The 12671-nt window shown below is 47.4% G+C and overlaps 1 protein-coding gene across 1 annotated transcript; it reads left to right on the forward strand.

The window, feature by feature from the left end:
- Nucleotides 1–1642: 1642 nt before the first annotated feature.
- Nucleotides 1643–10272, forward strand: UBAP1 (ubiquitin associated protein 1; the record flags this gene model as incomplete). Its single annotated transcript, XM_010134598.1, has 5 exons — nucleotides 1643–2572; nucleotides 6257–6292; nucleotides 6720–6917; nucleotides 8370–8471; nucleotides 9828–10272. Coding segments are annotated over 5 exons (1407 nt in total), but the record flags the coding sequence as incomplete, so codon positions are not given.
- Nucleotides 10273–12671: the final 2399 nt, after the last annotated feature.

A 12671-nucleotide genomic window follows, 5' to 3' on the forward strand; every position in this document is an offset into this window, starting at 1 on the left:
ACTTGGGAGTGCTGGTGGACAGCAAGTTCACTTGTACGTGTTGCCCTGGAGTAGTTGGTGCTGCAGGGTGTTTCCCAGCTGGGCAGGGGGAGACTTGTGGTGACACATGCCTGCAGCAGCAAGAGTAGCAGAACAGAGCCTCCTGGAAGCGCTGTCTGCTGTGCGTGTCCTTCATCGGATCACGGAGTGGTTTGGGTTGGGTGGGGCCTTTACAGGACATCTAGTCTGATACCCCAGCAGTGAGCAGGGCCAACTTCAACTAGACCAGGTTGCTCAGAGCCCTGTTCCCACCTGATTTGGAATGCTTCCAGGGTGGGACATCTACCACCTCTCTGGGCAACTTGTGCCAGGGTTTCACCACCTGTGTAGGAAAAGCTATCATCGTTGTATCTAGTTGAAATCTCCTGTTTTTTAGTTTAAAACCATAACCTCTTGTCCTGTTTACTACCGGCCTTCCTAAAAAATCTGTCCTCATCTTTCTGATAGGCCCCCCGCTTCTTTACTGGAAGGCTGCAGTAAGGTCTCCCCGGAGCCTTCTCTTCTCCAGGCTTAACAACCCCAGCTCTCTCAGCCTGTCCTCACAGCAGAGGATCTGATAATCCCTCTGCTAATTTTTGTGGCCTCTTCTGGACCCACCCCAACAGGTCTGTGTCCTTGTGCTGAGGACTCCAGAGGTCCCTCCTAACCCCTAATTCTGTGATTATCCTGGCAAGGATCTGTTATAGCTTCTTGTCTGGACTGCACCCTGGACTTAGCTTGTAGGCTGTGTTCTCTGAACATTTTGTAATTATTTAAAGAGCATTTTAGGCTGTTCTTTTTTCATAAACTATTAAAGCTTTAAGTAGACTAAGTCTGTTGAGAATTTTTCCTCTCAACCAAGCCGCCACAGTTGCCAGTAAACTGGTAGTGAGTATCTTAGAAACACCTTCCTGTGCTAACCTGGCCCTGAAGGAGCTGATGTTAAATGAGAAAGATTATGGGATCCTATCGTCCAGAAACTGCAGCAAAACCTGCCATTGCAGGTGGTTGTCCTCACTGGTGTAGCCAGTGTAGCCCCTTTGTCTGGTGGGCCACTGGCACCAGGGTGAGAATACTCTTAAACCAGTGGATGTAAAACTCTAGTATCAAGTCCCTTAGGAGTCTTTTAGGGGGCACTGAGTAATGCCATATTGGTCTTTAGATGCAAAAATTCTCTGTCGTAGTCTTGAATGACTTGTGGAGCTTGTGGACAGGAGGTGGTTCAGTGGTGCCACATCTGGGTATGATTGTCCTTCTAGTAGCGCATTAGATTTCCCCTTGCTGCATCTGTTGTCCTGAGGGGAGACGGTGGGAGGGCTGTGAAACTGATCTTGTTCTGAAGCAAAACTAAATGTAGGAAGGAGGAAAAATACAATATTCTAATACAGACTGTAGCAGCCAGGATTTGCTGCTAGAGGCAAAACGAACTACTTCTGATGTCTTCTAGTTTTGCCAGTCTGTAGGTTACAACAGATGCTGGGAAGAAATGAGGCCTGCCCATGGTAATTTGTGTAGCTCTTACCCTGTGTTACTTATGTTGCTGTTAGAAATAGTGGCTATGATACTTACAATTTATCTTTTTTTTTTTTTATTCCCCTCTCCTTTCCCCTCCACCCCTGATCAGTATGACTTCTCACTGGAAACAAAAACAATTGAGTGGGCTGAAGATATCAAAAAAATCCAAGCTGCCCAGAGAGAAGCTGAACGCAAGGCAGAAGAAGCACTAGCGAGCTCAAAAGCAACTCCAGAGGACAGCAACAAAATGGGGTTCTCAGAGGGACCTTGCCCTGAGGCCATGCCTCCTCCTATTAACCCCATCCTTGCCAGCCTGCAGCACAATAATATTCTTACTCCCACGCCAGCCAACAGCAGCTCTGTGAAGCAAAAGGTTCTCAGTCCACCTCGTCCAAAAGCAGACTTCAACCCAGCTGATTTTGAATGTGAGGAAGACCCATTTGACAAACTGGAATTAAAAACTATTGATGATAAGGAGGAATTAAAAAACATTCTTGACATTCATGTTGGTACTACTGGGCCAATTGTTGCCCAGCTGTTAGATAACACTTTGCCCAAAGGAAGGTCTGAGTCTGTGTTGCAAGATGAGGAAGTTCTGGCATCCATAGAAAGGGCCACACTGGACTTCAAACCCCTTCACAAACCCAATGGCTTTATCACCTTACCGCAGTTGGGAAACTGTGAAAAGATGTCCTTGTCTTCCAAAGTGTCCCTGTCCCCTATCACTTCAGTGAGCAATATCAAATCATTGTCCTTTCCTAAACTTGACTCCGAGGAGAGTGATCAAAAGTCACCAAAGCTGGCGAGCACTTTCCACAGCACTACCTGTCTCCGCAATGGCACTTTGCTCAGCTCTTTGCAGACCTGTGCTCAGAGTAAAGCTAGTGAACTGAATGGACACCTTACGGTCGGTCTTTCTGCTCTAAATGAGGACAGTGGCATGGAGACAGCAACATTATCCTCTTCATCCAGGCTGCCTTCCCTGGCTGTGCCGACAGTTTGTACAGAAGAATCATCATCTCAAAGCACAGCAACTACGGTAAACGTGCAGTGGATTAGAGTTGGGGTTGCTGGGGAGATGCGGAGGTGCGGAGGCAAATGTTGCTTCTGAAATGTCCTGTGGCTTTGGTTTTTATTTCGTTTAGTGAGAGTGATGTGATCCTCTTAACTGACACAACAAATTGACCAGTCCAGCAGGTCTTCATGCTGGCAGTTCTGAACCTCAGATTATTACTCTGCAGGATTCCCCAAAATCTGTTATTTTTAGACCAGTTCTGAGGATTTTTCATTCAGCTTTTCAGCCCTTGTTGTTGGTAGTTGCACAGCTTTCAGCTAAGCATATAAGGTGTCTTTGTACGCTCCTACGTTCTGTATTATCCAGCTGAGACAGATCAGATTCTGAAACATTACTGGGTTCTGAGTTGAATCTCTTCTAGATTTGTTCCTCAGCTTGCTTATTTACTTGCTGGAAATAATGGGAGGCTTTTCAAGGAACAGAAGCAATAATAGAGTGAAAGACACAGATGTGCTGTGTCATTCAGGAAAGAAAGTGTTTGCCATTGACCTGCAGTGAAATAAATGTCTTTTTTTCATCTTCTTTTTTTTTTTTTTGAATTCTCCTCCTGTGATCCTTTAAAATCTAATCTTTAAAAGGAAGAAAATTATGGTGGTCTGAAATCTAGTCTTTACCCTCTTCCTCATGAAGGAGGGTGGAAGGATTGCTTGGTGGATTCCAAAACCATGCTTGAAGATCTCTAGTGTTACAGTTGGTCTGAGACAGTAGATTAATGTTTCATTTCCTCAAACCTGTGTCAAGTTCTAAAATTATTTTGGGGACACCTAACTTCACGCCAACTGTCTCTTTGTGGGTAAGAGCAGAGATTTCAGTAAGCTTGCAGGCTGTTTTTTCCAGGTAACCTAAGATCTGGACACCTACTGAAGGCTGTATCGCCATATCCTCTAGCTGGCTCTAGAATAATCTGGTTTCTCCTGTTCAATATAAGCAGTGCTTCCATGGTTCTGTGGCCTTACTGTAGGTGTTTGTGTGACACCGTGTGCTCTGAAACAAGTGACGCTGCTTCTCTCCTTTCTTTCACCTCTTTACCTCTTCTCAGGCTTAGGTAAATGTGCTATTAATTGTGAATACAGTGTTCTGGCAGGTAGTGTGTGTGTCAGAGCACGGCAGAACAGCTGTTTATTGATCTCTAGAACAAGTATAATACAGCAAACTTTGGCAGAAGCAGCAGTGCACTGAGCAGCTGCTCACTGCTATAGGGCACAGGTTTGAGAGGCGATCGTATGATTGTAGCTCAGAGGGGAAACCTTGACACATGACACATCTCTAGGGATTAGCATGAAAGATCACTTACAGCTCGGTAGACGGGCATGCAGATGGCCAAACTTCCACTCTCAACTGTTCAGTCTCTATGGTGGTTTAAAACTAATTAATGACGAAGAGAGGTGTGTTCTCGAGAATGCTGTAAGGAATAAAACAAACTGGTAAACAGAAAACCAGACTTGCTAGGAGAAGTAATAAAGATCTTCATTTGAAGCTATTTCTTCTTTGGAAGTAGCAAACCCAGAAACAAGTATGTCAACAGAACTAGTTCTTCCTGTTTAAATTCCAAGACTTGAGCCTATACTTGTTTTATGTTTCCACAATATAGTCCCAGGGGCTGGAAAATGACAGTTGAGCTGCCAGAAATTGCAGTAAATGCAATACAAATGTTGAAGTAAATGTAACAAAAATCCTGTGAGTATGAAAATCATAGAAGGAAGTCACAGTTATTCCTGTGGCTGGGAGCGGAAGGGTCATGCATCACTTTTCTGCAAGGTTGCACAAGAATAAGCCGGTCCTTTTTAAAAGGCCTCAGGACAGTTATATGTCCCCATATATTCCACAGTGATTTCACACATACTTATTTTTTCTGAGAAGACTAGAAATTGTAACTTTGGAACCGGAGTTACCACTGGAGTTTATGCTTTACTAGTGAACTGGATCTAGGATTTTTTGGATGGAAATAAACCTGTGATTTCGCTGAGGCTGCACTGTGATGGGTGATTCCGTCTCCTCATTTTTTTTGAAGCTCACTCGTTCGGTTTTTTACAGCATTGGCAGAGGGCGAAATGGCTAGTGAAGGCAACAGGTTAGAATTAAACAAAGGTGGTCAGAGACCTGACTAGTATGATGGGTTTGTGTAGAGAAATCCCTGGTGACGGGAGGATGGGGCACTGCTGGTGGACCATCCAGAAGATTGACTGCTGCAGCAGCACGATGTGTGAGGGCGCACCAGCTACAGCCAGTGCTCCCAGCTCCTGAGTGAAGTCCCTAAAAGCAGGCACAGGCTGCAAGCACGTAAGAGAACTGCACATCTGCTGCTTGAGGAGCACTGAAATGCAGGTTTGAGACATCAGGGAGCACAGCTGCTGAGTCACCAGTGCTGGCTTTGTCCCCTGCCGTTCGTTTAGGTGTTTACCTCCTCCACTGGAAGTCAGTGACCCCAAGCGGAGGTTGTCAAGCTCAAGCAGATGGAGAAGGAGGAGGAGGACTTGCTTTTCCCAGACTCTTAAAACCCTGGTGTAGAAGCAGTTTTGGTTTTCCTGGCTGCAGCATCAACAACAAAGCCTCATCCTTCAGTCTGATAACCAGCTGATTTCTCAGAGCTACCCCAGACCCCATTTCAGTCTATCCTGTGTTCTAGTGCTTTTTGCCTTGGCAGAAGTGCCTGAAGAGGGTGTGCACAAAGAGTGACCCTGAGGAGAGATTCGTGGGTAAAGCAGGCCATCAGACTGACTCTCAGGCTTTGTCTTCTAGAAGAGAGATTCTTACCCTAGAGATGAAAATGGTCAGAAAAGCACAACAAAACCTTCTTGGTGGTGCTTTGGGGCTTTTTTTGGAAATAAATGGAATTTGTCAGAATCTAAATAGATTTTCCCAGAACTGTTTTTCTGTGAACAGTTTTTTGTTGTTTAGTTTGGGCCGAAAGAAGGCCTGTCTGGCAGAAATGGCCCAGCTTTCCAGCAATCTGTGTTGGCATAGTAAGTATCAAGAAACAGAGAACACTGAGGCTCTTAGTCCACAGTGCCTTCTTGCAGTCATTTCTAAATTCTATTTAAAAATGCAGGAAGTCTTCTAAATGGGATGAATTGAAGCATGCAGATTTGGTGGGGCAGAGCTCTGCCTCTGCACTGCTGTTGTCTTGGGTGAAGCAGTATAAAGTGGTGGGCCAGTCCTGCAGAAACAGAGCATTTTTCAAATATGGTGTATGAAATGCAGTGCTTTGGGAGTAGAAAAGGGGTGTATGTTTCTCTTACTCCTTTCCACGGTCAGAAAGTCCAGGCAATAACTTCAGAATTACCTCTGTTGTTCAGGCCATGCAGTGCTTGGTCAAGAGCTGAACAGGAGCCAGGGTGTTACACGTTGCTGTTACAGTGACAGAATAAACAAGCTTACAGTTATTGAGAGGGAACATCTTTCTTGGGGTATGATCTGTTTGTGGAGAGCTGAGGGAAGAAACAACCCGTATGATGGCTGTTCTGTAACTACACACAGCTGCGTACTGTCTGCATCTCCCATGTGAGGCCTGATCGGACCACAAGTCTCTCCAGTGTGGTGGTCTTATTCCCAGATCTCTCCCATAAAACTCTTCTCCCCCAGCTGTAGCATGTTCTGCTCACTGGTACGTAATGTTTATAGTCATCTTATTCATGTGTTGTCCAACAGGTACACACAGACTACAAGGAAACAGAAATCCCTGTGGTAAGTTCCCAAATACCCGTGCTAGCAGTGGGTTGATTTTCTGATAATCTCCAGAAGCGTTCCATCATAGGTGATGAGTGAGCTTGGGGTGAAGGAAACGTGTGGTTTTTCTAAGGTACGGGATTTGGCTATGTCGTAAGGGCCTTCACATTTTCAGAGGCTGAGTGTTGAAAGGTTTTGGTCTCACTGGCAGGAGAGGGTATACTGCAAAGAATCTGGGATGTTGATTTTTTTGTTGTTGTTGTTGGTATGTGCAGAATATGGTGCGCTGCTTGTTTACATCCTCACAGTGAGGAATTTTCCAAGGGCAGTCTGAAAGCCTCTCTAATTAATTTACGTGTCGAGTCCTGCCTGTTGCAGAGCCAGCAGCAGGATGCGGGGATGCAGATGACGACCTTCACCTCAGCCTCTGGGTTTTCCCCTGTAGGTAACGCACCAAAATTTCCCAGTGTCTAAAGTGCCCAGTAACACCAGCTGTACAAAGCGGTCGGATGGCCTTGCTCCTGAGCTACAGCAGGCCCTTTCTGCTAGCGAGAGGCAGTGCGTAGAGACAGTCGTCAACATGGGGTACTCAGCTGAGAATGTCCTAAAAGCCATGAAGAAGAAGGGACAGAACATAGACCAGGTAAGAGCTTGTGCAACATGAAGGAAAGCCTTGTCTGGATGCTGGTTCTGCTGAGAAACAGCCTTGGGTTTGCAAAATGGGTAGAGGGGAGTACTGCTGTTCTAACAGGGGGTGCAGCCTGTAGCTGCTGCAACATTAACCACTAGAGGAGTTGTCACCTGGCTGGCAGAAAGGGCTCCCAAAACTGAAGAAAATGTGTCTGCACATATTTCTGCTTGAGTCAGCCACGCTGTGGGTGCTGGGTAGAGCTGCAAGCTATGAGCTTGGGATGGGCCCTTAGCTCCACGTGAAGCTAGGAGAGGTACTGGGTCTTCCCAGGAGCCACAAAACCAGGCTTAGCATGCCTCTGCACTGTGCTTAGTGCTGTAGGAACGGAAAACAGCCAACTTCTCTCATTGTGAGCACAAGGGGTTAGGATGCTGATGTCTCTCCTTGTAGAGAGACTGGCCCCTGAAGGCTTAAAGCAGCCCTGAAAGGCTCTTGCAAGGCACCACTGACCGACATTGCTTTGTGCGCTCTGGTTGTGGTGCTTCCTGCTCCATGTGTTGCCTCTAACGCTTGCTAAAACCAGGTCACAGAGCATGAAACATGGCCCTGGGTCTTGGATCCTCTTCAAACAAACATTTTAAAACAAGGAGAGCGTGGCTAAACTTTCTGTGCTGACCCTAGGCTGGCGGCATGCTGTACAGAGCATCGCCTGGTGGGACTGTGCCTGGGGAGGAGAGTGTCCCAGTGACTTCTAGTGTCCCAGTGCAGCTGGTCTGCAGCTGCTCTGCTTGGCTACTGCCTGTGCACCGAGGGCGGTTTAAGCCATCCGCTGGAGTAGTGTCAAATGGAAAAGGTGTCCCTTAGGAGGGTGTATTTAAATCCTGCTGTATGTGCAGGCTGTGTTCTTTCCCATCCCTAGCATTACCTGTCTGACCTTTCCCTGTACCTCACACAGACGGGTAAAGAAATCTGGTTTCTGGGCATGTGAGCTGGAGTTTGCAGCTTGCTCACCAGTGCGCTGAGTTAATTACAAAAGGTTGACTGCTCTCAGATTGCTCAGCTCTCGCAGCTGTCTGGGAGGAAGCTGATACATCTTGACTGCTGGACCTACAGTTTCGTTTCTAAAACTTCTTGTATAAAACGCACAGTTAAATTTCTGCCTTCTGCTGAGTGAACAGGCACAGAAGGCCGAAGGTGGACTTCTGAGACGGCTTTGACTAGCGTGGAAGATGACACTCAGAGCTGGTAGGAGAGCACGGGAGGTCAGAAGGGCTGGTCTGTTTTCCCTGAATGAGGTCTTGTCTAGAGTGTCTCAGCTCTACTGGGAAGGAGTTTGTCTCAGTCCCGGGTGAAGCCTGGTGCAGAGCCGTGCTTGGCCCCTCTGCCAGTACAGAGAGACGGCATTCACCCGCGCACCGTGAGTGCCGCTCCACAAACCGAGTTCCTCTTCTTCATTCCCCACAGGTTTTGGATTACCTGTTTGCACATGGACAGCTTTGTGAGAAGGGCTTTGACCCACTTCTCGTTGAAGCAGCTTTGGAAATGCACCAGTGTTCAGAGGAGAAGGTGAGGGTGCAGTGTGCGGGATAGAGAGAATGTGCCATGGGGGGGAATTCCAGAGCCATTGCTCTGGCTCTCGTGGTAATGCTTGTTTCCAAAACCGACTGGCAAAGGACATCCTTGTGCTGATGAAGCGAATGTGTGTTAAAGCATTAGAGTTCTTCTGCATTGATAACACTCACTTGCATGCATTTTATGGGGACAGGATTTCCTGAAGACTCTGCTTATTCTGGTTGTAATGTTTGAAACCTAGTGTTCTCTGGTGGGCAGTGTGCTTGGTACAGAGACAGTTAACTTCAGAAGCAGCAAATTATCTTTCAGACCCTGCCACCCTGCCCTGGCCATCAATTTTCTCACTTGCACGAATGCATCTGCCTGGCTGCTCAGCAAACTGGGTTAGGGCTCGCTCTTGGAAGAAGCTGGAAGTTACGGGGTTTGAGGTGTGGCTCATTGTCTGGCGCTTTCCCAGCACCCAAGGTACAGAGGCAGGAGCAGTTAGCCAGGGCAGGGGAGAGCAGGATCTTCTAAAGTCTGCCAGCCTGTTGTGTGCCAAGTTACTATAAGAAATCGTTAGAGGTGCAACCCAACCCCCCCCGACAGATAGAGATACAGATATAGAGACAGATCTAGAGATAGATACACTTTCCTGCCTTTCTTTGATGTAGCGCTGAGCTTATAAACAGGAACAAGGTGAAGATGCAAGAAGCAACTGTGTCAGGAAACATATTTGCCAGTGGCTTAACCCCAAAATTGGTAATGGCTGATCTCCTGATTGCCCATTTCAACCTGCTTCCTTGTTTGTTTGGCTTTTTTTTCTTCCCCCTGGAGCGGAGCTCAGGAGGATTCATGGTGTTGGTAGTATCATAGACGGTGTGTCCAGTAGGGTTTGTGCTAATCCCTCAAGTTTGCCCTAGATCTGAGAAGCCAATTCATAGCCAATTAACAGGAGCTACTGTACTGTCCCCAAAGTCAAAAGAAACTCAGATGCGGTAGGAGCTGCTGGATGAGGGAGCAGGTGCCATTAATCAGGATTTTTGGGAGCCCAAATTGGGCCAGGCTGATAAATTTCATATTGGGAGAGAGACCCCCCACAGACTGAGTGGTGATGCCCTTGCTGAAGAGGATTTTGCAGACACAGGAGTGCAGACGCAGGGGACTGAAGGTGAGGCCCTGTGGGCTGCTGCACCTAGAGTTCCACCGGCTCTGGTGCGAGTGGAATGAAGCGGAGCTGGAACGAGTTGTTGGGGAGGAGGAATCCATCCCGTGGGGTACCCAGTCACTGAAGACAGGCTCTGTGCTAAACCTCCACCACCACTGAATCCTCTTTTCTCTTGCAAATAATGGACTGTCTGTGTCTTTCAGATCACAGAACTTCTCCAACTAATGAGTCAATTTAAAGAAATGGGCTTTGAACTTAAAGACATTAAGGAGGTCTTATTATTACATAACAATGACCAACACAATGCTTTGGAAGATCTAATGGCCCGTGCAGGAGCCAGCTGAAAACACATTCCTGGATTCTCGGCGTGCAGTGGAGCAGGACCAGCCCCGCCACCATCACGTCTGGTGTGACTCGCTCTCGGCAGGAAGGAGTCCGGCTTTTCGCATACATAGGAGAGTGACTGAGCGACTCTGCCCGCGTGCATCACTCCAGCATTTCTCTTTCCACTGAGAGCCAACTTTCTTTCTTAAATTAAATTTTTTAAGTGCCCTTTCCTAGTTTCCTTTTTCCAGCTTGGCCACGGAGAGTTTAGACTGCCCAGCCTCTTCTGGAATTGTACATAGGTAGAGACAGGAGTGGTGCCCCCCCCGCCTTGCTGTTGCACTGGAGTTGGACAGAAGAATATTAAGTTGGTTCTGAAACTAGGATGCTTTGGTTCTTTGAAGCTGCTTTTATGGTGTCCGCTTGTATTGGATTACTTGACTGAGTCACAGTCCAGATTAACTGGTTAAATTTGACCTTTAGTGCAATGGAGTTTTATTTTTTGGTTGAAAGTTAGTCTGTAACTTAGTAAAACACTGGTTCAGAAGCTGTCGCTATGCATAAAGAGAGAAGCTGTTCCTCTTGTGGGTTTTTTTTTTCGCCCATGCATCCCACACTTCTGCCAGACGTGAGCTTCCAGCGCTGAGTGGTGTGTGAGTTCTCCTGAAACAGGTAAGCTGTGAACGCTACCTGGATCCGCAGCTTGCGTTGGTTCTTGAACCCGAAGGCAGAGAGCTAGGGCTCGGTATTCCTAATCCCCCTGGCTTGTAGGATATTTAAGACAATGACCTGCTAGGAAATCAGTTATCTTTTTATTTTAAGTAATGCTCAGTGTGATGCAGGAGGTTTCTTTCAAGCACTTTCTTTAAAACAAATATACTCACTGCATTAGTTTAATTTTTCACACTGCTGTAGAATTACAAAATAACATCTAGTACTAGAAATCAGGTTTTGGGTTGGTTTTGATAGTTCAGAGTGTTATGTTGTACATTGTTCAAGTTCTGAATACATAAAATATCAGCAGTCTTGAGGAATCTTCAAAGTAATTTGCTAAATACTTTGATTCTGCAGAAGAACAACTAATAAAACCCTCAAATGTAACTCCCAGTGTCACGGTTCCCATCTCTCACGCTCTTTGGCCTCAGCAGATGAAGAACTTGCTGGATCCTGCCTGCCCGGGTGCAGCCTGCTCCCGCGGCCACGCGTCGACACTGTGTGTTGGGCAGAACAACCAGAGGTCTCTGGGCAGGCGGCTGCAATGGCTTTTTTTGCTGTTGTTGCAAAAACCAAGCCTCGGGATCCAAACTTGTGTTGGAGCATGGAGCTGGGAGCACTGGACTTGGGGAGGGGAAAATGGCTCCGCTCATTGCCTCAGTTTAGGTTTTTCAGTAGGAGGTTTTAGCTCCTCAGGACCCCGAAGGAGATGGCGTTTGCCTCTGTAATGTTGTTAACTTTATATGTTGAGTCCAGTGTTAACTCCTGGAATTCTCTGAGGTGCTGAGCTATGTTAATTATGTACCTTTATTTAAAACAAAACGATGCAGATGAACGATGGAGCTGGCAAGTATCTAGGAAATGTGGAGATGGGCTATGAGTATGACCAGGGCAGATGGCCTGGCATTGTATCCTCTGGCATTGAGCTTCACCCGCTTCGAGTGGTGGGGCTGAAATTAAAACTTGTCTAAGGATGTTCAGCAGCTGGTGGGTCACAGCTGCTGCCTCTGTGGGTGCAGGTAAAGCGGTTGCCATCTTTCCTTCCCAGGTGAGAAATGTGAAACAAGGAAATGGGTTCCTGAGTCAGAAAAGCTGCAAAACAAAACTCAAAACCACTGCTTTACTATCACTGTCACTATGGAGAGCGTTTGGTTTTGTTGCTTGTTTTGGTTTTCTCAGAATTAATACCCCCACAAGTCCCTGTCTGGTACCAGAGAGTCCTGCAGGGGTGAGAAGGCTTGCCAGTGAAGAAACAACTACTTAGACCAAACCTCTGAATAAAGTACTCTCTTCGGTTGTGTTTACGTGTGTTCAGTTTTTTCACAGTCCCCCTGCAGTGGCTGGCTCTCAGCCCCGCTGCAGTAACCGCTCTGTTGGTGGAGGCTGTGGCAGAGGGTGAAATGGGAACTGATACCTGTGAAGTGGGTCTCCCCCTTTCCAAGAGACATACCGGTCTGTGTCTTCCCTGGTGACATCGCCCTTGCCTCAGCTGTTAGGTTTCTGGATTTACATTGCTGGGCAGTAGCTGTCAGGCTAGGCTCTGCCCTGCTCCTTGCTGCTGCCAGGGACAGAGGTCTTGCCTTGGTGCCAAAACCTGTGAGAAGTGTGGAGGCAGAGTGAAAAATAGCAGATGAGCTTTGAGCCAGAGACCCCCTGAGCTGCCCAGGATGGTTCCTGGACAGCAGCAGCCTAGTAAGGACTCTGACACCAAAGAGCCGTCAGTCACCCTCAGGGCAGCCGAGGCCTCCTAGGGGGATGAGATTTGAGGGTGCGCTGCTGCAGCGTGCCTGAGGCTCTCTTTCACTAGCCTGGTGGCTGCTGCTGGAGCAAGCCCTGGGCAGCACGGGTCACCGGCCCCAGAGGCTGCGTCAGCAGCTTTTCTCTGCAGCGTGTGGGGAGACTGACAGCTTCTCACAGCCGTGCAGCAAAACCCAGTGCAACGGTCATTCTGCCACGGCAGTCACAGAAACCCCAGCTACATCGGCAGGGCAGGCGAGAGGGGCGACTTG

Source organism: Buceros rhinoceros, unplaced genomic scaffold (assembly GCF_000710305.1).
Source record: "Buceros rhinoceros silvestris isolate BGI_N320 unplaced genomic scaffold, ASM71030v1 scaffold12244, whole genome shotgun sequence".
NCBI classification, from domain to species: Eukaryota; Metazoa; Chordata; class Aves; order Bucerotiformes; family Bucerotidae; genus Buceros; species Buceros rhinoceros.